The sequence below is a fragment of the Electrophorus electricus genome, chromosome 2 (genome assembly GCF_013358815.1).
Source record: "Electrophorus electricus isolate fEleEle1 chromosome 2, fEleEle1.pri, whole genome shotgun sequence".
Lineage (NCBI taxonomy): Eukaryota > Metazoa > Chordata > Actinopteri > Gymnotiformes > Gymnotidae > Electrophorus > Electrophorus electricus.
Window position 1 is genome coordinate 25,851,422 of NC_049536.1, and position 24,876 is coordinate 25,876,297.

A 24,876-nucleotide genomic window follows, 5' to 3' on the forward strand; every position below is an offset into this window, starting at 1 on the left:
TACATTCGTTGCCGCTTTTGAGCTGGGTTGGGTCGTCGTACATAGAATGGTCCCTTGGTTCTTGGAAAACCTCAGTAAAAAGGCGCATGGGAACATTCTTTGGAGCTCTGCGCTACGTGATACAAATAATAAAACAATTATTTTTTCCTGAGAATATAAAGACAATTTACCATATTAGACAGGGATTCTACCATAAGGATTAAATATTTGAGTAGCATTTTTCAGAATAAGTAAGAGCTTCATGCGAATAACATCATAAATTAAAGCCATTTACGTGATCTGCCTGGGTAATGCCTAAAGTCTGGGTAAGATTCGTTGCTTACATCACAAAAACCAGAGATTTCCCGCAGGGCATTTCAACCAGAGCGATATTAGACATGGCTAATTTCTCACCTCTACTCTTCAGTTACACTGTTACACTCAGTAACAATCATAGTCTGATTGCACTTACTCCAATAAGTAACCACTAGACTAGCAAAGCATCATCATTTTGTTTGGCAGCTCCTCTCTCTGTGTTAGCACACAGGACTGATATTTTTAATAAGATAGGTGTACTTTATCAATTTAATCTTTTTCAAAATAAAAAGATCAAAATTTGTGAAATCAGGTAGAACATGAAGGCTCACAAAAAGCACAATGTACTTGGATCTTATTTACATGGTTACATAAAGGCTGGTTCTATGACATATTTTGGTGACATTGTAGCATGCATTGTAATCATGTTGTTCCTTGTTTAAGAGTTGGAGGATTGGTGTAGCAAGTAATTGGAGTAAGGTATCCATGTCTAATTTTAGTGCTATATGGGATTAGATATAGTACTGAAATTAGACAATGTGAATAATCTGTGATTCTAACAGTTTTGGAGAAAACAAAACATGTGCCTGAGGTGTGTGTTAATCACAGAATAATGTATTTTACAGTTAATAATATATTTTATAGTTAGATATTTTATAATTATGATATATGATAATGTACAGCAAAAGATGAAACTTGCAGGTTCCTTTTGGATGTTCCGTACCTTTTTGATGTAGCAAATCAGAGGCTCTGTGATGTATCTTATTCAGTCAGCCCAGAACGTCTTGGCCACATCTGCACTAGGGTGCTATGTGCAGGTGAAGGACAGTCTGATGGATACTCTCAACTCCTCCAACTCCTCACCTGCCTGAGCTGTACTGGTTATTTTCTGATGTGTCAGGTATTTTGGAAGCTATCCTTAAACATGAACAATGTAGAGGGACAAAAATCACATCACTCAATGAGGAGGCACAATTTCAGGCTGTAGGAGTCAGGAGTTAGATTTCATGGTGATCATCCCAGCCAACATGAAGAAACATGCCTCTGGTGCTGCTTTGTGAGATTCTGCCACGTAAACCTCTTCATTGGCACATGGCATCCTCCAGGCCTTAGCGAACCTTTTATCTCTTCTTCATGCCATTCTCCATGCCTTAGCAACCCTTTCATCTCTTCTTCTCAGGCTACGTGGCCCCACGGAACCTCCCGAGTGCAGGCTTCTTCCCCTTCCTGCAGACCCTCATGTGCAATACTGACAGTACCTGCTCCAACAAGTCCTACCTTTTGCACAGGGACTTCCAAGCCTATGCCACCAACAGGAGCCAGCGGAGACGCAGGGAGGTGGATAACCTTAGGTATGACCTCTGACGCCCTGCTCTCAACCCAGCTGCATGTCATTGCTGCCTTGGCACAGGCTTTCATTTCCTCTGTCCTCGTCTCACCCAGTATCTCTCACCTAACATATAATATGAATACCCACTTTATGGAGTGGATCTTTTGTGCTTGCTGTTTGGATGCTCAGTGTACTTGTCACATTATCAAACAGATTAGATGACCTTTAGCTCTGTGATCATCTGTAGGTCTCTGTTGTGATGATAAAAGGACATTAAAGATTTTGTACCTAAGGGACAATATGTTTTGCTTGGTGGCTTTATGGGCTTTTCCAGGTAAAAACAAACAACAACAATAAAAACAGGCAGAGGGTATAAACAAAATCAAATCCAAAAGTGATGAATGAGTAGTTCAAGATATCTGCAATTGCATTCTGAATCATATGAATGATAATTAGTAATATTTACTAATTATCTTTGAGAACAAATGCATTCTGATAAGTAAAAGCTATATACAGTAATGCAGGGAAGTTTATTTGCAGCACACATACCATGCAATAACTGAAAATATCTCTAAATCTGTTTTTCTTAGTAAAAAATAATACTCTCATATATTTAAGTTAAGATTTAGGATTGGTTCAATCTGTTGTGCATAATGTAACTCCTGTAAGACTTTGCAATGGAAACAGTTTTGCAAACCATGTATAACCTCGGTTGTACATTTACTAAACTATTTTATACTACGTATATAATTTACTACTTACTGACACCTGATGAATTTAAAAGTTGGAATGAACAAAGAGATTAAAATGATGTCTCAAAGTTAAGTAAGCAACTTGGGTAATATGCATTTCCTTGTCCAAAGGTGATTTTAAAGAATATTTGGAATGTGGCTGAGAAATCTACCCTTTGTTTTAGAAGCTTCCTGACATGGACCCGTACAGACAGACAGTCACATAATTCTAACTTGGCCCGTACTTAGATGCACATAAATCATTCACTTCAAATGCTTTTGTTGTCACATAATTTACAAAATGCATGTGAATGGTTTACACAGTCCAAACCTTGAAATACCAGAATTGTACAATAGGTACCAGAAATACACAAGATGTACTGTACAGGGCAATGTGCAATAGACACTGCCATGCACATAGTGCATACTTAAAAATGTAGTGATAGTGATTATAGTAATAAATAATCTAAACTATTTATTGACAGCATGGTAATGTGCATGAGTGCATGAGTGGATTAGTGATACTGGTGTTGATGGTATCACTGATGGTGTTGATGGAGCAGAGTCATCAGTCATCAGGCGACTGCTCCGGTACTGTCTACACCGGAGACAGTGCGGTACTGTCAACACTGTGGTACTGTCTACACTACTCTCTGCAGTGATTTGTGGTTGAGGGTAGTGCAGCTGATTGCTATAGCAGCAAATTATAACACTGGAATGTTGGAAACGAATCTCAACATGTTTTAAAAATGACATACCCAATTTTGGTGTCATTAGCTGCAATTTGACAAGGCAATTTAGTTGGAAAGCAGTTTCCTTGTGGTTTTCACCTTGCCACTATTACTGTAAACTTTCCTTTTATGAATCAGGCATCTACAAAGACCTGGATCCTGTTTAATGGTGGAGAAGTCTTAGTGGCTCTTCTCACATAAGAAGAATGGGCACTCCTTGATGTGTTAGCTGGTTTTCATACCACTGTGGTGATCTATTACCCTGGAATAACCTTTGACATTCTGTGTGTAAAGGCAACACATATGTGATGAGGTGGAATTTTACCAGTTCTGTCATGGTGATTACTACAAGTTATTTTGTACTTTTGTGTGTTTACCACCCTGACTACTGAAGCTGAAGCATCAGGCTAAAAATATAACTGTGTAGAAAAGTCAAGAAGTGTGTTCAAACATTTTCAGTTTAACTTGATAGCGGTCACAGTCAGAGATAAATTGTGGTTGCTGTCACAAGACCTCTCAGGGTGGTCAGTTTGGATCAGGGTTTGATTTTTGGTCCCCTAAAAGTCATGGTCCTTGCTCAGATGTTTGCATCTGATGGCTTTGTGCAAAGCTCCTTCTTTCTGAAGGAAATCCTGGTAAGCAGTGACATCATAATTTGGTAGAGAATGTAATCAGACCAGGAGAGGAGTATTCTTCACTGTCAGGTCCTGGAACTATCAGCGGCATGCTCTCATTAACAACGTGAGGCCGATGGCACACCCAATACCTCATCAGCATTACATAACTGCCACTAAAACCCCCTTTTATACACTGATGACAGAAAGGAGATAAACATTCAACAAATTCTATATTATTCATGTACAGTATTTGTAAAACTGTATGAATGACAGAATTTGTTCTGGTGGCACTGATTAATGCTGAATGTGCAGTGTTTATAGCATATGTCATTTGTTAATTTTTTGGCAAAATAATAATTAAAATCTGTATTGTATAACAATGTAACAATAAGAGGTTTTGAGGCTGATGCGTGTGTGGAGAAGAGCAGGATTTAGTCAATCCAGAATTGTAATCGTTGGAACAGTCCAAGGTCATAGAACCAATACGTAAATCACGAGAATACATGAGTAAACAAAAGGGAACAAAACACACAGTGACAAAGAAGGGGAAGCAGAGGAAAAGAATTACAGAAGTTTGCACTGACAAATATGAACAGCGAACACTACAATAAATGAGCATTAAACATGACACAGGTGCAGCTCATTAGGGGCGGAGGAAACAAAACAGGGAAGTAAAGCAAAACAAAGACACGAGACAAGCTAACCAAGACAATAGGATGCAAGGGAGTGGCCAGTCATGACAAACATTCATAACATGATCTCACTGCAAGCCCAAACGGGAATCTAAAATTCTCGCTTACACTCTTTTCTCTTTCTTTCTTTCTTTCTTTCTTTCTTTCTTTCTTTCTTTCTTTCTTAGTTCATCATTGCTATCTCACCTACTGCTACAGAGGAGAGGTCTGAACCATGCAATCCTGAAGAGAGACACGTCCGATCAGTCACGGACCCTTGGGCTATGGGAGAGAATGCTCAGTGCGTACATCTCCTGTGAATCACCATACATCATTTCCAGGGGCCCTAGCTTTCCCGAGCCCCAGTCCTGGAGAGTTGTAGCGCTCCATGTTTAAGAGATTTTCCCTTTCCAAGGTGTTAGTACCATCACATTCATAAGCTGAGCTGAGTGTAAAGTGGAGAAATAATCATCTCAGATTCAGACCTATTATAAAACCAACCAAAGAAATGTGCATATGCTTGTGTACAATATTAATATAAACACTGAGCATAAAAAAGACTACAGCCACTGATGTAGCTAAAATAAGTAACTTTTATATTTTTTTCTTTGAAGATTCCAGCCTGGAAGACCCAACAAACATGAATTCATCTATCATAGATGTTTTGAACTCCACCATATTGGCTGATGAGGTTAGTGACACAGGGATGTCCATTCATTGTTATTATCAGCTCTGTAGGTGTGCAGTTTGTCTTTATCTGATCAATAACTGCTGCAGTTTCCATGATTACATTATTGTTGTTCCATCTAATTTTGACAACTTTAGTATTTCATTCATCTTAGGCCATTTAAAAGATTTATAGAAACTCAGTTTAGTCAGCGTATCATTTGTTGTGTAAATAGCCTTTTCAGGATCCTGCAACCACCATGCTGTTGAGCAGTAGAACTGAGAAAAGACTGCTGTTTGACACTAGAAGGCATAAAAATCCATACAGAGAAACCCCTGCTGTACCAAGCAGGCCCAAAAATAACCACAGAGAATTTAATGAGCTGAGAAGGCAATTGTGTCGCTGTCTGTTCAAACATGATAAAACAAAGTGGAGAAAGAGATGAGGAACAGGAACTTTTCAACTGTCATTTTGAAATAGTGATAATTTGATTACACCTTCTCCTCAGGGGCAGCCCCTCTGACAAATGGCTCATACTGGTCATTTTGTTTGGCTCCTTTAGGTCACACTGAGTATCATCCTGGAGTCCATGAGCATCCTGAAAAGGTCCTTCTGTGATTTCTCCATGTCTGGCATCTCCATATCAACATTATCCAAGTCTGAGCCACTCGCCTCCATGCTGGTCAAGCTCTGCGGGACTGATGACCCTGCGCCAGAAGTGCTGCTCTCTACCTTCCACGAGGTGGGGCCATGCCTTCTATGTTTGCTCTCTCAGAAATCGCATACTTTAAAAAAAACATATAGATGCTCGTATAAAGGCCCGATAGTGATCCCTATCAGAAACAATATAATCTATATAGTAAACTGAAAAACAGTACAGCATCTTAAAAATGTGGGAAAATAGTTGAGTGCGTTAGTGTTGCGTCACATGATCATTTTATATTAATGGCCCTTTTCGCTTTTCTAAATTCTGCAAACTTACACCTTCCCCTCCTCAAATCACCTGATTATTAATCATGTGTACATGTGCCTAGTTTTGTGCCATCTTTGTTTTTCCCCTTATGTAAAGACCAGTACTGTGCATTCCTCGCCTAATGCATTGCACAGGCTGCCCAGATGATTGCTGCACCTCTGCTGCATCTCTGTCACCTGAATCTCACTCCCAGCGATGATCTATTTTTTTGTTATATTTAACCAGTTCGCTGCAGTGCTCCTTGTCAGTTCTTTTATTCTGGCATAGAGAATAAAGACAATTCTTTCCCACATTCATGTCTCTTTCCCTCCCTGCTGATGTCACAGCCATTATTATGACAGTATTACAGATCATGACCTTCCCTGTTTACAGGCTAGAAATCAATTCAGTGTGGAGTAAGTAGTGGACAGATTTGATTATAATGTGTACATTTGTGACCTCTTATGTGGTAAAATGGTATGGTTAGCGTGTCTTTTTTTTAAAGTTGCCCTGAATGCAAGACATCAGAAAGCCACTGTCTTTCTCCCACTGAGCTGTGCCTTGTTCTGGGCTATCTATGTCAAAACAGAAAAGTGTAGGACTTATTTCCTTTGTGCCTAATGTCACACAAGCACACCCTTTAAACCAAACAAAATGCATTCATTCAACAATAGAGCTTACTCTCGAGGAGGTATTATATACATCTGAAAGTGTAGCTACATTAAAAGAAAGTTACATAAGTTTAAAAAAAAATGGTATGGGCACATACCAGTCAGACAAATACACTGCACATATTTGCACAGTTAGCTTTTGATGTTAAACAATAGACGGAATTCTGCATGTATGTTAAACATAATTCTGTGTGCATGTTGGCAGGTTATGGCGCAACTGCTGTTTCTGAACCCATCGGCCATGATTGGCTGGTTTGAAACAGCTGTGGTGGCGATGGACCAACTACAGCAGCAGACCTCGCTGTGGACCTTCCTCCTGGATCTGCCTGACCTCTTTCTGAAGCCCACTTACCAGGAGGGGCTCGCAGATGTACCTAAGAAGCTGGTGATGCTAAAACAGTGAGTTACTGGAAGCACCTTTATAGTGAACAACAATAATAAATAAAGTCCCTTCATGGATATAAAATTAAACACAGTTTTACAATCACTATTTTCACAATAACCTTTTTTGGTATGGGAGTTTGTATGTATCTGTATGCGCATAATGTATTAGTAATCAATATGCACATATCACTTATAGTCCTTTACATTTATGTGCATATCACTGAATTTTAATAGAAGGCTTAAAGTTTTAACATATGTGGTCAGGGAAAATTGTGAGTTTTCTTTCATTTTTGTGTGTGTCTACAGGGCCTTGACTTCAGTTAAGACCAGCTTCCCACAAGCTAATACTTCTGTAGACATGCTCAGCCCTTTTGTTGAAGAAAGCATTGACCTCCTCGGCTTCCTACAAACCTGGCAGGGCAGAGGTACATGCATGTCTCACACTCCCTGTTCGACTGCCCCATGTAACACATAGTAAGAGGTTGCTCTAGATTAGTCTAAAGTCTGTTTATATGGGTTTTGCTTGGGTAAGCTACTTCATGCCAGAGCGAATTATACTCTCCCTCGCCATGTTCTGTCCCAGAACAGAAAAGATCCCAACTACTGATTGAAGGAAGCTCAAATGACAGTTTGGGCTTCCATGAGCTATTGTCTCCCAGGAACAGGACAGGATATTTCTCATAGATACCAAATATCAATATCCAATTAACCCATGGCTTCATTTTTAACAAATTAGCAATCACCAGACTATCAAAAGAGTAAGAAAAACTACAGAGTAAGAAAAACAAGTGTGACAAACACAGAATAATCTTTTCAAGATCACCGGGTTGTTTAAAAGAGAAAAAAAGAAGCCGTTATAAGTATTTAAAACAAACAAAATAAACAAGCAAACGAATAAACAAACAAAACTAAACAAAGCAAACAATGCAAAAAAAACAAACAAAAAAAAACCCATTAGCCAATTCAGCTCTCTCATAAGTAGTACATCATAGGGAGGTTGCCTGTGATTTCAGCCTGGATTTCTTTTCCAATCCCATACAGATGTCAGCATCTCCCTGTCTGATGTGTTGATGCCATTTAACATGTCTCTGGTTAGCCCAGAGATGGCCAGACATGTTGAACAACTTCAGATCCCCCTCAGTCAGGTACAGTCACATTTCACAAAAATATCTCAGATAATTCCTTTCATGTATTTGTAATTATACCTTTTTCTTGCAGGTGCTTGTACTGATCAACAAAGAAGACTTCCAGAACTTTCTATGTACCAACAACACTGCCCTTGACTGTAGCACACTGGAGGTTGACATGATATACGGGTCGATAAGCCAAGAGAAGGTTATCCTGCAGGTACATTCTACACAAAGAGATATTACCTTGATATTATTTATATTATTATATTTACTTTGATATATACTGCATTATATTATTATATTTATTTTATGAAATGAACAGGAGAAGCAGTAGAAGTCTGTCCATAAAGTTTAATATCATTTCCTTTTTTTACTTAGACTTTTAATTTACATACACTAACAATTTGCAATCATTTACTATAATTGTATAAACTCATTTGTGTTTGTGTACATGACTATGTGCAGTGTTATCACCAGCATAGTTTCATACACTCATGCCGCATTAGCGAACGTGAGGAAAACAGTAGAACACCAAATGTGTACAGTTACTTAGGAGACAGTTGCACTCAGCCTAGTGAGTGCAAGAAATAAGACTCCAGATTTATAAGTCTCCAGAGAGCTCTAACTAACACTCCCTTATGTCTGAACAAACTCTCTCAGGCCACTTACCCCACCTGCCATCATTATTCAGTCGTCACAACTAGCGGTCCACATTTTTGCTTTATCGCATCTCCCAATGTACCTGAGGCAAACTATTAAAAGCAGAATTATTTGTTTTGCTATTCTTTTTTAATAGCAAAAAATGTGGGACGTCAGGTGAGGCCCTAGGACTGGGGTGAAAAACACTGCCCTAGGGATTTTAAAATGAGGATCTTAAAGCACTGACCCCAGATTAAGATATGATTCTATGTGTCTTATGAGCATGCTTATTAATCACAGAATGTTATAGTTTGTGGTTCAAATGTTTGGGTACATATGGAATCAAGCTGGAAAATCAGGGTGGAGACAAGATTTCAATAGGTCACAAACATACTAATATCTTTTTATGTTCAAATTCAAACCTGAAACATTGCAGGTCTTTTTGGCCTGGACTCGGTCTGCTGCCCCCGATGACATGGACGACAGTGCCAGCCACCCACAGACCTTGCAGGAGCAACTGTATGCACCCTTTTACCTGTGTCACAGAGCTCATCCTCATTATTTCCTTTTGTTTGTTAGAATGTGTTTGCCTTTCCTTTCACTTACCTATAGGAGAGATGTAGCACCAGAAAAAAAAAAAAGATTTAGCACTTCACCACGCTCTCAATTTCCTTCTATTCTAATATCTTTTGTTCTCTCTCTAGACTCCTAAGTGCTGGCAATACTGTGATAGTCATGCTCCAAGGCATGCCTGTCTTGGATCACATTAATGCTTTCTTGATGAAAGTGCATTCCTCTATGCAGATTGCCACAGCAGCTATGGAGGCACAGATAGGTATTTAAGTGCATGTTCAGCACATTAAATAATATTTAAGGCTCTGGTGTGTGTGACTAGAAAAACTACATTCTTATTATTTTCTTATTATTTTTAGTGTTCTCATTTTTTGGTTGTGTTCTGTTTCACAGCTTACATTCAGCCTATGTTGCAGAAGGCTGAAAATCTTCAGGCGACCATGTTTCACACGCTGAACCAGACTGCAGCTGATACCTGGGTCTGCGGTACCCTAGATTCTGCAGTGCAGACTGTGATCAAGGTGGGTGAGCCCACAACCAGAACCCAAACCAAAAACACCCCGAGGAGTGGACTAAGAGGTTCTCGCCCCTTTTTTCCGTAGTGAAAATTACTTAGAGTTTCTATGAATTGATTTTATAATCGAGGTTCTGATGGGGGATGCAGAATGTCCTGACCCGGCTGAACACTTGGGCTGGATGTCTGCATACAGCTCCATGAATCCTGAGTTATATGCTGCATTGGTGTGTCCTGGCAGCAGCTCTTATCTAGGAGATGGGTCTCCTCTGGTAGTGAAGGTACGTGTGATGCCTACCCAGAAATGATATCAGCTGTAGTTTCCTCTTACTGAGCTTTGACAACAGCATTTTACCGGCATCTTCAGTACTTGTCAGTGTCTCGCTCTCTCTTTTTTGTTTTATTAATTTGAGCAGGTTGATCAGTTAACAAGTGTGATTGAGGGCACTTTGGTATACAATGTCACACCCTCCATGATTCTGACTGAATGGCACAGGCTATATAATACTTCATTGCAACATGGGGCCTCCTACCAGAGGTTTATTAATGAGCAGCATCACTGGAATTTCCTCTCAGAATGGATATCATACAACACACCGGTTGACTGGTTCAAGATCCTTCTAACCAGGTCAGAAACATTCCGTAGAAACTCTGTTGGTGCACAAACTTTGTAGCACTGCATGATTACAAATGAATAAATCCGCAAGTGGAGAAAATACTTAGAAAAACTCTAGAGATTCGCTAGATAAGGACAGTATTTGTTACATATTAACACTTGCTGGTCATTCTTTTTTTTTTTTTTGTCACTTAGGGGTTTGAAAGCATTTGGAGAGGTGGGACCACTACTTCAGAATAGCTCTCAGTGGTTATCCCTGGAGCCGCACTTCCAAATGGCCTACTGGATTTTAACCTACCAAGCTAATGGCACTGCACAACCAAACTGTAAGCAATGCTTAGAAACATAAAATCCACTGTACATATACACAATAATTTATGAGGTACAAGGGCTCTTCAACCAATAAATGGGTAGCGCTAGTATAGCGGCAGTTCATGTCTCAAGTAAATATTTATTGCTGTTTTACCACTACTTCTTTAAAGCTGCCTCAAGAGAACAAATAACCAATCATTTCATAAACGACACACACACACATGCATGCGCGCACACAAACACACACACACACACACACACACACACACACACACACACTCAGTGTGCCAATGATATGCATTTGATTTGAATTAAGTATACTTACGTATATTTATATTTAGCTAAAGGTAAATTTCTGTGCCTAGGTTCTCTTGCTTCAGATGGCATTGTTTGTCAGGCTGGATTCACATGGGAGAACTTTATTCCAGTGGTTGAATCACTGCTCATGGAAGTCAGCATAAATCCAGCTGCTCTGTTAAGGTATATTACCTTCAATATGTCTCTTCTACACAATTCTACACAAATGTTCTGCAATTTCAGTTTCATTAACATATTTGTTGTAGAACATATTGAACTATTTAATGTTGGAATTTCCAATGTATATGTTTGTACCTGAGGTTATACCAGATCATTAAGATGCCCTTTTGCACTACCTTTAGACCTATTGCGGGAGCAGAGGCTCTGTTGCAAAGCCTCTATAGAGACACCTACATGGATCTCCTACAGAAGTTCCTTAGCAACTCCACGCAGCGTCCTGATACTGGGATACTAGAGGATCTCACTAATTTGTTGGACCAGAACCTTCAGGTCTTCATGAACATCACATCCATTTACCAGCTTAATGACCAAGTCTTGCTGGACATTCTAAATGACATCATGGAATCCTTTGGAATGTTGAGGCTGGAGGAGAAACAGTCAGAGTCTACCCAGAGCAATGACCTTAATGCTGTGGTTATGAACATTATCCAACTCTTGAGCCCAGATTCCAATCTGACACTTAACAATGAGGGCCAGTTTGCCGTTCTGGATGCCATCTTCCGTGGACTGCAAGATCTTTTGCCTCCCCATCATCATATCCAGTTAGAAGATCTTCTAAATCACACACTTGCTTTATTTAGAAATTTGGAAGCCTGTTCAGCTACTGCTCAGGCCTGTCTGGCTGAAGTTCCACAGGTGTGCCAGGCCTTGTCGTTCCTTGCTGAAGTGATGAAGGGGGGCGCAGATGTCAACTTCACAGTAGCTCCCTTTCAGAACAACATGACTCTGCCTCTGACCAATCTCATTATTAACCTTCTCGTACCATGGAACACGTCACCCAACATGTCATTCACAAAGGACACTGTCCGCAAAGTTCTCCAACTCCTTACTCATTATGACATTTTCCCAAATGCAAGTGTCATCAATATAGAGGAAGCACTCCAAGACTTAAATCTCACTATTTTTGATCTGGAACAAGTTGCAAACGTGTCTATGTCCCCTCTAATGTCTCAGCTCTTGGAAACTCTTAACATGTCATGGTGTCTGGACCCACAGCCTCAGAACACAACATCCCCCATGGATTACCCAGGTTCCGGTGAAGCCCAATGTATTTTGATGTTTGTTAAGAGAGCAATTGATTTGCTGCAAATGATGCCTCTCCCTGAAGGACTTGAGTCAATTCTACCATCCTGTCTTGATGAGCTGTATGAGAATGTAATGAAATTATGGAACATGTCTATCCCAGAGTCTGACCCTCTCATTGTGACAGAGAAGATTCTGACTGAAGCTCTGGAAATCATTAGACAGAACCTTGGAAATCTCACTGTGGAAAATGTGACCTTGATCACACATGAGTTTAGTATATTGGAGGGGCTTTTAAATGTGACTTTGCTTCAGCCATATCCATATCACATGATGAACTCTACACTAATGTCACAGCCATTTTATGCTCAAAAGGCATATGGTGAGATTGCACTGTGGTATCTACAGAAACTAGTAAATGCAACCAGTGGCAGCATGTTCAGAGAGTTTCTGTACCCATTCATTCAACTGGCAGAAATTCAAGTCGCAATTAATGCTGCTCAGTCAGATTTCTATGCACTAGTGTCTAACCAGTTCCAATATTTGATGGACCATGTGAACATTCCCATAGATGAGGCAGATTTGAAATTAATCAGAAATGCAGCAATGACTCTACTACAGAATCAGCTGCAAGTGATCAAGGTTCAACAGATGTACTATGACTCCTTGGGCCTCCACGAAAACATGAGTATTCCGTATGACATTGAAGCTCAGATCATGACCTACCTCAATCTGACACAAGATTGGATCATAAATCCACAGCTTACAACAGCCATTGTCAGAATCCTTCAGCTGTGCAGTGCCTCTGGGAAGGTGAGTAATAATGCATTCCCAGAGAACATTTTGTTACACCTCATGACTATAGTGGACAAGAATATGCAGCTGTTCTCCAATATCACGTCAACTGACCAAATTAACAGCCAGCTCTGGATGACACCTTTGAGTGACATTTTAAAGGTATTTGGTCTGGGGCAGTTGGATATACAATGGCCAGGGGCTTCCCAGACCACTAACCTCAACTCAGTAGTCATGAATACTCTGCAACTCCTGAGCCAAGAGTCCATACAGATGCTTAGTAGTGAAGGTCAGTTTGCAGTGTTGGAAGCTCTCTTGAGTGAACTTGGGGTGCTCTTGCCTCCTGAGCAACAGGTCCAATTAGAAGTTCTTCTAAACCGCATACAAGCCATGGGGAGAGACCTAGCCCTCTGTTCACCTGCTGGTTGGAACTGCCTAGCTGAAGTTCCACAAGTTTTCCAGACCCTAACTTTACTTGTTGAAATGATAAAAGAAGGAGCAGATGTCAATATCACTATAACACCTTTACAGGACAACATGACTCTGCCTGTCACTGGTCATATTCTTAACTTTGTCCTAGCTTGGAACATGTCCTCCACAATAGACACTGTCAGTAATGTCCTCTGTCTCCTTGAGAAATTGTCTGCTACTCCCAGTGTCAATGACACCAGTATTCAGCAAACACTCCAAGTCTGCAATCTCACCATGTTTGAACTGGAACAATTTGAACACCTAACAAAAGCTTTTTCCTTGCCTCTTCTACTGTCAGATCTTATGGAGGTAATCAATAATTCCCAATGTCTAGACCATCAACTCCAGGACACATCTGTTCAAGGAATACCAGGTTCCAATGAGACACAGTGTGTTGTGAGGTTGATTAAGGGAGTGGTTGGCTTTCTTCAGGCCATACCCATGTCTAACAGTTCTCAGGCACTCCTTTCAGAACACCTTCAAATGGTGTATGCACAGATAACGAAACTCTTGAATTCATCTATCCCAGAGCCTAAAGCTTTTGGTGTGACTGAGGAGGTTTTGACTGGAATGCTCGCGGATATAAAATGGAGTCTTCAGAACTTTATTGTGGAGAATGTGACCTCAGTCACAAATTATATCCAAATATTGGAGGACATTTTATATGTGGCATTCCATGAACAGTACCCATATAGCAAGATCAACTCTACACTGATGTCACAGAATGCATATGCTCAGTTAGTGTACAATGAGATTGCACTATGGTATTTGCAGAAGCTGGATAATACCACCAGTGGAAGTGTGTTCAGAGATCATCTCAACCCATACATTCGCCTGGCAGAAATGCAGATTTTAATTAACATTGCTCAGTCCAATTTCTCCACACTAGTATCTAACCAGATTCAAGACTTGATCCTTAATGTGAAACCTCCCATAGATGAGACACAGCTGAACAGAATCAGCAAAGCGTTAGCAACCATACTGCAGGGTCAGATGGAGCTGCTAAAGATTGAGCAGGCATACTATGATTCAGTGGGTTTCCAGACGAACCAGACCATATCTGCTAACATTGAAACTCAGATTTTGAACTACCTCAACCTTACCAAAGACTGGATAACAAACCCACAACTCACACTGGCCTTTGCCAAAATACTTCACTTGACCAACAGTACTGTTAATATCACTACCACAGGTATGGACTTTGAACAGCTGATGGAAGCTTTGGCATCACTGCTTCCTGCTGAGGACCGGGCCTATTTTGATGTGGTCAGACAGGTCTATCAGGGTTTGAACTATGCCATGCAGCTGAGTAACACTGATGGTGGCCTGCAGAGTGACAATTTCACAACAGCCGTCATGAATTCCGTCAGTTTGGTCTTGGAGAATATCTTTAATGGGACTAATCCACTGACTCAACCTGTGGTTGATGATATTGCAGGAGCTCTCCACATTTCACTTCAGCTGCTTCTGAACCCAAATGTGAACTATTCTCAAGTTCAGGACTTCATTGTCCAAGTGGCACTTAGAGTAGAAAACGTAATCAGTGTACTGGCCCCAGAGTCTGCTAAAGTTGTTACTCCCATGATCAATAACATTATGTCATACATAAGCACCATCTCTAAGGCTGGTGGACCTGGCGAGTGGAATGAAGTGTGAGTAAAGTGTTTTATATTTCTCTAAATAGATAGTCTAATGTAGTCTCAGTCAAAAAACAAACAAACAAAACAAAACATTTGGATCTAAAAGATGCTTTAAATGGGTCTTCATTTACTTGTACTTAATAAACCAAGATATGATTAGATTGAGTTCACACATGACTTTATATTATGTAGTTTTATAGTGCACTTCAAATTCTTAGTAAAGAAAAGAAGAAGATATTTTTCCATAGTAATATAGCATATTGTAGCTGTAATAGAAAACACCTTACTCAGACTATGAACACAGGAAAATGTTATTTACAGTCTATTTCCCCAAATGATGACAGCAAAATGTATGTTAAAACTTTAAGAATTATGTTAATGTAATATGGACAATTTTGAGTAAAAAAACAGCTATCAATCTCATAATTAGATTTGCATGTATCTTTTTTTTAGTATCGTGAACCTAATTGGAGGACTCCAGGCATCTGTGCCCTCCAATAGCACGGCTGAGCCATACGTTTCTGCAGTACTGAAAATCACCAACTTTACTCTCAGTTCCAGTCTAGGCATGTCTGATCAAACATTTTTTCCTCAGTCAAGTTAATTAAATATGTATTGCAGTCTATTGCAGTTTTCTGTATGTAATTGAATGATTGATTTTCTATTCATTTGTACAGGCAAAATGAACCTGTGGGCAAGCTTGAGAAACCTGAACCTTAGTAACCTTGACAGCCTTACCAAACAGGTCAGGTGGTGCTAACAATTATTCCTAAACAGATCCCTTTCCAGTAACACAAATTCATTTATTCCTGGATTGTGTAAGCACTGATTACTGTCACCGCGCCCTCCCGCTCCCAGGAGTGTCTAGCATGCATTGCCAATGATTTAGGTTTTGGTTATTTGTCATTTGTCTTTGCTTTGGCCATGCCTCCCTCAGGTGCTGTGTGTTGTGCCTCATCGTCCACATCAACTAAAGATTGTTCTGTCACTAATTTGCCTTTTTTGTTAACATGCTTTTGTCCTCATGATCTTGTCAGCCATTGCAAGATACGCTGGATTAATTTGTTATCGTTAATGCACATTTATATTCGGGTTTGGTTTCATTTGTTTTATTAAACGTTTCAGTTGGAGACTCTTCCTTTTTTTGCTGCACATTCTTCACCTGTAACAACCCCCTTTTTTATCCAGGATGCTATTACAACCATCTTTTTATTCAGGATATTATTTCCAGGGTGACTTTACATGTCCAAATTGTAAGAACTATTCAGTAGCTACATGGAATAAGTGCCATATGAGTCATTAAATATATGGAATAAATGGAAGGTGTCATGGACCTTTTTGGTTTTTTGGAAAACCCCCCCCCACCTTTTTTAAATTAATGCCATCATGTTTGGGCTGGAGGGGAAATAAATGTGGACTCACCATTAAATCTAGAGCTAACTCTACTACTGTGTTTAATAATAATTCCAATAAATCTACAGCTAACTCTACTATTATGTTTAATAATATTCACATGAAATCTACCACTAAATCTAGTACTATGTTTAATAATAATCACAGCAAACATCTAAGAAAAAAAAAATACTGTGAGATGTGAAATGTATTTGTATTTATTAACTTGGTAATATTTTAATGAGTAATATTCACTGTCTGGTGCTACAGCTTGCTGGGGTCCTGGATCTTCTGCTACCTTTCCTAGTAGATGAACAGGCTCTGGGTTTACCACCTCAGTTTGCCCAGGCCGTACTGGGGCCTGTCCCAGAGCTTGTCCAGATCCTCTCTGGGATGGCTGACCAACTCACCTTTCACAGGTACACTATACCCCTCCCCCAAAACATCATTTGTCTTTGTGTTTATTTTGTTTATGTTTCGTTCTGTTTACTTTGGTATTTGGTTCATTCAACATATCCTCATCTGTTGATTTTTAATGTGCTCCTTAATTTACTAACTTGTCCTTGTGTGTTCGTGGCTTCCCTGTCTCACCGTGTTAACTGGATAGGCTGGAAGGCATGGTCACTGCTCTTGTCAAAAGCCTGCAGGGCACGCCGACGTGGGACTCTGCACTGTCCACTCTAACCATGGTCAGAAATGTCATGGCAGCCATGGTCCAAAGCATACAGGCACAAACCAGTAAGAGAAGTGACATGCAACAACAGCACACCGCCATGAGTCCATAATGATACACTTATGATCTTTGTATTAAATTACATTTTGTATGTATTAATGATGCAAGCTATTTGTAGTATTAATTTATTATGATATTGTATAGTTTGTTGGAATGCTTCTTCACAGTCTTAACAAAACAGCTGTAGACTTAAGCAGTTTGAAAGTGTATAACAGAAAATAGCAGAAATTGTATTTTCTCCACCCCCCAGATTTCATCAACAGTTTCTCAAAGCTTTTGACAGATGTTTACACTGGTATACACCCCATGAATGTGTCTCTCATCATTGATGCACTGCCAGATGTTTTACAGTCCACCACAGAAACTGTGCTACAGGTTAGATCCACGTTCCCCTCTGGCCGTGTGACTTTAACCATGTTTCAGAAATTTCTAAACAAGCAGCGTTAGAAAGCACTTTTTGCAGTATAAATATCCCTTGTGTATAGGTTTTGCAGCATTCACTTTGTTCTATAGGACCTAGTTTTGAAAACGTTTTGTATATCCTGTTGTCAGAAAAGAACCTGAACCATGAGCTGCATGCAACAGCCCTGCTGTAGTGGCGTGGTGACAGATTATTGCTGTGCCACTATAAAATGAGAGCTATTGTTGTGATACACCCATTTTACCAACATAGAAAATGCCACTGAGATGCTTTGTTTGGTTTTCTCATTGTTGTTCACATATGAAAAAAAAAAAACTGAATTGCTTATTTATTACAAAATATTATTATAATATAGAACATTATTATAATGTTATAATTTATAATATTATTATATTATAATATAGTATACATAATATTACAAAATACTACATTTTAATATGGCTCTTATATTGACTTTCTTATATTGTTGCCCTCTAATTGCTTCCTTTTTTACATACTCGCCACCGCCATCATTTACTGTATTTTGGAGAACCAAGCGAAAAAATGTAAGAGATTAAAACTGTTGTTCATGAGCACATTGAGTATCACCAGAAATTATTGCAATGAGTATTGGGCTAACATCGAGAGGTTTGTGTGTTGTTTTGCAACATGAAATACCCTGATGTGCAACCTAAAGCACGTAGAACAGTGTCAGATTGGGCTGGAACTGGATTACTGTTCTATGAGCTTGCTTTAGAAACTAGATCATACAATACATACATGCAAGGTTATAGAGCATCAGTAGGTGGAGAAAACTACAATGACTCACGCATAATCTGCTTCAGGCACTTTCTCTTCTATTGTGTCTGCTTATTTTCCTTATTACTCAGAAAGCATATAGTTACAGTAAAATGACAATCTGAATGGGAATGAACCCTGCTAGGCTACTGAATATTTTCTGTAAGCACACCACAAGTTCTCATTCACAGTCAGAATGTCACGGATGCCGTGTGCTATCTGTTGGAGAAGTATAATGCACATAAACAGCTGGTGTCTGTAACCTCCATTTGTGCTTTTTGCAAGGATTGTTTCTGCTATGCGTATATTGTATATTACCATAGCACATTATCCCTGCACCTGACAACCTTCATTTGATTCCCCCCCTCAGGCCGCAAGTAGCAATGTGCTGAATTGCAGTGTGGTGCAGAAGCTCTGGGACTCAATCAGCCAATTAGCTGGGCTCAACAGCACAGTCTTTGCTGGGTGGTGTAATGAGTATCTACACCCATTCCTCTACATCCTCTCACCATTCCCGGCAGTGACCCAGAATATGACGGTTAGACTTGTGTGCACTGATACATGAATGACAGGCATTTTTGCACTTTATTTTCACACGTTTTGCCTTTTTCTTATCAATTTTGACTATCACGCTATGTTTGTTTTTTAATAGTTTTTTCCCCCTGCTATGATAGCAGATGTTGACCACTAGGTTGCACTGTATACTCAGGCTAGGACCATTTTCACTCAGTGTATCAAAATATTTTCCACCACTGCTTTACATTGCCTTACCTGTTGTACAGGTGAACGCCACTGTAGCAGAGATTGTATTCTCTCTGGAGGCTCTCTACTCGGCCAGTCTCAATCAGTCCCTTGCCATGCAACATATTTCACAAACCCTTATGGAGGGTGCCAGTGTGTTTTCCAACCTGTTCTCTTCAGTGGGTAGCCAGACTGACTGGAATGGTCTGCTCCTTCAGTTACAGAAGCAGCCAAGGTAATGGACAGCTAATACTCAGTGGAAATGTTTGCAACAATTCAAAGTGTAATTTAATATTGACTCACAAGACACACACACACACACACACACACACACACACACACACACACACACACACACATACACATAGAGTGAGGGACTGCCAAACAACCACAGGAACATAATGTCATGAGATGCAAACCTTTTTTTAATCTGTCCACACTCTCTGTTAAAGAACCATGTTCTTTACTTGTTTGCACTGACACTATCCCTAAGGACATCTAAGACATGCTGATAGCAGTACAAGGAAAGGAAAATGAAAGGCTAGCTCTTGAATTACAATAATATATTCTCAACAGCACAAAAACATTATTAAATATGCCTATTTATATCATCACCATTTTAATGTACAGAAATAGATTATTGCAAATGCAAGAACGCAATTTACTGAGAGATTTGGAGTTATAAGACAGACTCCAGTTAGAAAGCTAGGTATAATGCAAATAAACATTGGAGTGGGAAATGATTACATAAAGTGGTTGTTATTATTCTGTTATCTGTGCCTCCCTGCTCTTAGATTTATTTATTTTTGTATATCCAGTAATGAACATAGTAGTCACGGGAATCACATTATTATCTTGAAAAATTGATCTAGTCTGACTGGCAGAACATTTATATGCTGGACATAGATCATTGATCACAGCAGAAATTTTCCATGTCTTTTATAATATTTGGAAAACTGTTTTTAGAATAGTGAATAACAGCACAACAAAGACCAATTAATACATTTTATAGCAGTCCAGTTTGATTGTAGAAAACACAATACATCTTAAATTATCAAATGTAGTGTGTAAGTGCGTGTATATTTTTCTCAGTGAATAAAACGTTTGATATAGTGCCAGCACAATCCAGAAGTGTGCTTTCTATTTTGTTCATGATTGTAAAGCACTTACATAACCTTTTCCTTTTCTTCCATTGACCAGCATGTCTATTGTTGAAAAGGCCTTGAAGAATCTAGAACTGCAGGTACCATCAGGTGAACTGAGCTGGAGGCCGTATTTCCTGGCAGTGCAGAGGACCATGGAGTACACCTTGCAGAACACTTACCTTGATGGGAATGCGACAGCGAGCCCTCAGATCGTTATGCAGGCCTTGGATGTCGCTCTCACCGCCATAAACATCAGCAGTGAGAATATACGTAGTTTCCTGAGTAGCGATATCTTCACTGAACCTAATGAATCCTCAGCTGACATGCTCATAAAAGAGGTGGTCAGGAAAATCATTGACCTGAGACTGCTGGGAGATTGGCCTGTGGCTTATGGTCTGCTGGAACAATCGCTTTATATAGAGAATACAAGCCTCATCTTGGAGGCAGTCAGTGAACTCGTTAACTGGTACAGCACCAGTAACAACACTGGAGTGTATCTTGCCGTGGATATCATGCCCAGGTTGTATGAGATGGTAAAGTCAGTCCTGCCAGCTGCCAGCCAGCTGACTACTCCACTGGCATCTTATTCTGATCTCTTCATCAACCTTGTGGGAAACTTCTTGTACACGCTGAGACAAATCAGTAGCACCAGTAAACTCTTTGCCCCCATGGACAAATACCTCAGTCCACTCCAAATGAAACTTATTCAGGGACAAAATCTAATGGATCTCGTGTCACAAGCTAATAGCTCCAGATGGGCTGCACGTGACGTGAGAAGGGAGCCCATCGATGACTTTCTCGACCTCCTTGATATAGACTACCAAACGTTATTTCAGATCCTTTCTGTCCCACTCAGCCCTGAAGAAATTTTGGAAACCATGCACATGTTCTTTGCAAACCCAGACCTTGCTGTCATACTCAAGGGCATGAACAGGGACATGACAGGAAGCTCAGATGAAGGTGAAACTATTGACACAGCCCTAAATATCCTATCTGACCTCACTCTTCCAAACAATCCGCAGAACTTAATGGGGATGTTCATGCAGATTGGCAGTGAAGGATCAGGTCTGGGTTATCCAAACAGGATGGGGCAGTTGGGACAAAGTGTTGGCAGAATGGTAAGAATGGTGATGGCTCTTTCTCAGCAGTCATCTCTGAGTATAGCTCAAATGATTGAAAAGGTTGTGAAAGAGCTGACTTCTGCAGCATTGCATGTCACTGCCCAACAAAGTAATGATAGTAGTGTTGCCATCCTCACAGCCATCAATGACATTCTATCACAGAATATGCAGGAGATGAACAATGTCAGCTTTCAAGTCGAGTCTGTAGTTCAAAACATAATCACCTCCATCCCTGTGTCAGGGTCGCGGTTTCCCCTTGCATCCTACATACTGGCTATAGATCGAACCATTGAAGCTTTCGCGTCCTTTCTACCTATTCAAGAAGCAGTGTGCATCAACATCTTCGCTCAGATGACAAAAGGCTTTGCACTGCTTGTGTCCAATCCAGGAGATATGGATGAAGTGCTGATGTCAACTCAGGAGATTGCTGATTCCCTGAATCGCATCCTCACCCTCACTGGGATAACCACTCTTCCAAACGGCCAGTGCGTCCAGAATATCACACATTCTTTAATCCTGAACAGTGCTTTGGCCACACAAATCTTGTTCAATCTCTCGGCTTCGAACTATTCCTTCGGTGGTGATCTGGAGCGAGGCATGATCCTGAGCCGAGCGCTCAATCAGATGACTTCTGTTCTGCCAGCAGAAGCACATGTGGACATCCAGTCTCTGAAGTTAGCGCTCATCTTTGCTCTTTCTGACGTCTCAAACACAACCCAAATCAGGCCGGCCTTCTTTGAGATCTCCCAGCGAGTTACCATGTCGCTACTGGCATACCTAAACATAAGTGGCTATCCCGTTCTCACGGGGATGACTTCACGCAGCTTAACTCAAATCCTGTTCACTGTGTCAAGTCAAGTGTCAGAGGCAGTCTATGAGGGCCTACTGGCAGACCCATCCTCTGACCAGCTGCCATATGTTCTCAGCTCTCTGAGAGAGGTTGTACTGTCTTCATATTCAATACTACCCGCAGAAGAAAAGCAATACCTTAACGGCTCTCTCGTCTTCATTGAGACTATGGCCTTTGCCCTGAACCACACCAGAAACACAGGGGATAAAGAACATGCAGTGACCATGATTTCCAGCTCTGTCCAAAGCCTCCTGGATGGCATGCCGAATGTCGGCACACACAGCTCAGGGAGCATTATTGGTGACCTGCAACGCATCGTTAAGATGCTCCAGGTCGCCCTGACTTCTGACCAAATCTCGCTAGTTCAAAGCATTGACATGACAGAGCAGATACTGCTTACCATCCAGAACATTCTCACCCAGCCTAACAGCAGCTCAGAGATGGATCTGATCAGGATAATAGTGGAAGCTGCCGGGATGAATGCTGGGTCTTTGCTGAGGACAAATGACACTAACTGGGCTGACAAGTGAGTTGGTTTTTTTTTTTACATTTTTTTTAAGTCATGCATCGCTGGAACTGGTTATGAGGTTTTAACAAGATAGGGTGTCATTCTGGATTATTAATCTCTAAAGTTTTCTGCATGCCTGGTATTTACCCCTGACATTTACTACTTACATCCTTAAAAGCAACACAGATCCCTGAGTGAAAAGAGAACTCATTTAGGTTAATGGAAATACATCAGTATAATCGATCCTGGCTTGACTCACTTTTAGAACACAGTAAGAGCTGTAGAACATTATGAATGAGTTCAAGCCAGTAAAAATGCTGAAATGAGGTTTTGGTAAGTTAATAGAGCGCTTTATTTTTTTCCCCTCAGACTGCCACTGTTGCTGACAAACATAGCTGACAACCTTCCAGATGACCTTCAGTTTGGTCCCTTCAATAAAACCATCATCAGATGTTTGGCAAACGAGTCCCAAGGTGCATAAATTAAATATGTTTAACTTAATTGTGTTTCTTTTTACGTTTAGTATCCCTTTTCATTCTGAACATTCACAGCGAAGGTCTAGTTCACCCTCGGTATCGGCAGCTTAATTTAGCAAACTTGATTGTCATAATGGCCCAATACCAATTTTGTCATTTACATTTAGTTTCTCTTTCAATATACCATTTCTCCGCATAATTCTAATTTGTCTATCTTATAAAATACAGCCAGTGTGGAGCACCCTGTAAATGACTGTGAATGCTTTAATGTCAGCTTTTCAAAATATTCTCTAGTAAGCCAGAAGTATTTCTGCCAGGCTTTAAGAAGAAGAGCGAAAGCTCCACAGAATCCTTATTAAATCTCATTACCTCAGTTGAATGAATACCATAATATTTTTCTCTCTTATATTTATATTTATATCAGAGTTCAGAGTCTCAATTTGATTTCCTTTCCAAGTGTTGCTTCTCCAGATTCTGTGTGCACAGGCACTGCTGTGGCTGCTCAGCTGTTGGAGTCCCGTTTCTTTGCCACTTTCCTTTAGCGTGTAATGTGGTGCTTGCAGCACTGTGAAGGTGCCTTCAGAGTTAGGCTAGATGGTAGTAATAGTGCGTGGTTTACACTTGGTCAACAATGGTTTTTTCTTTCTTTCTTTCTTTCTTTCTTTCTTTCTTTCTTTCTTTCTTTCTTTCTTCTGTTTCCACAGAAAATCTGAGTGATCTGCTTCAGACTATAGACACAGCCTCTGAACTTCTGTCAACCAGCTGGACGAATGACAACTTCAGTTTTATACTTGAGAAAATGGAAATCCAGGTCAGAATTATAGCTCACTAAATAATACACCTGTCGGTGGAGGGTAGAAAAAAGCCTATGGAACTATTTTCCTTAGATAAGGACATTATTTTGCTACCATGAACAATGTTATTTATATAGATATTTAGCACATTCCCCTTTGTACCTTTGAAGCAACTGAGACAATACTTTAATGCCAACTGAGTGTGCTTGGATGTCTTGTATCCAACATGTGCTTGGATGTCTTGTACATAGTTAGTTGGCTGTTCTTGTTGTTGCTGTTAGAAATTCCCTGCTGTTTTCAGTGGGCCTGCTTTTGACGCAATTTCTGCTTGGGACCATGGTTTTACACCCAATAACTCTAATAATACTGAAATTTTTATACCACATCCTTGCTATACTGTTTTAAATGAACAGTTCCCACAGTCCTATGAGAGCACTGCATGACATAATGTTTTCCTTGCTCAAATGCACCTAATTCACTTTGCCAGCTAATTATCAACAAGGTGTGTTTAGGGGTCATAGTGTGCAGTGCAGTGCATCCCTCCCCTGAGACTTGGGACGCAGACTTAACGTAGCTGGATTAGGGAGTCAACCCTAAAGTATTCTGTGTAAGTTTGTTAG

At 40.1% G+C, this 24,876-nt stretch overlaps 3 protein-coding genes across 3 annotated transcripts in view; all 3 read left to right on the forward strand.

Annotated features, from left to right (window-relative positions):
- The first annotated feature begins 1,332 nt into the window (after positions 1-1,332).
- On the forward strand, positions 1,333-15,314 carry LOC118242588. The gene is made up of 20 exons (XM_035534448.1): positions 1,333-1,366; positions 1,475-1,646; positions 4,563-4,675; positions 4,989-5,065; positions 5,604-5,783; positions 6,870-7,063; positions 7,355-7,473; positions 8,090-8,193; positions 8,267-8,395; positions 9,254-9,336; positions 9,522-9,652; positions 9,784-9,911; positions 10,036-10,185; positions 10,321-10,532; positions 10,716-10,846; positions 11,198-11,312; positions 11,492-12,128; positions 12,324-12,405; positions 12,964-13,205; positions 13,536-15,314. Exons 1-20 carry the CDS (start codon positions 1,333-1,335, stop codon positions 15,312-15,314), a joined length of 4,812 nt encoding a protein of 1,603 aa, XP_035390341.1.
- Positions 15,315-15,980: 666 nt separating this feature from the next.
- LOC118242592 lies at positions 15,981-21,153 on the forward strand. The gene is made up of 8 exons (XM_035534452.1): positions 15,981-16,043; positions 16,961-17,109; positions 17,298-17,428; positions 17,674-17,798; positions 18,992-19,159; positions 19,404-19,597; positions 20,563-21,040; positions 21,142-21,153. The coding sequence occupies exons 1-8, from the start codon at positions 15,981-15,983 to the stop codon at positions 21,151-21,153; spliced, it is 1,320 nt and encodes a 439-aa protein (XP_035390345.1).
- The window catches only part of LOC113581366 (ATP-binding cassette, sub-family A (ABC1), member 12), a 31,393-nt gene continuing 27,578 nt past the window's right edge, over positions 21,062-24,876 (forward strand). Inside the window, 3 exon segments of the mRNA XM_035523797.1 lie at positions 21,062-23,004; positions 23,356-23,459; positions 24,167-24,273. Of these exon segments, the coding sequence (XP_035379690.1) occupies positions 21,176-23,004; positions 23,356-23,459; positions 24,167-24,273 (2,040 nt within the window). The 5' untranslated portion in view covers positions 21,062-21,175.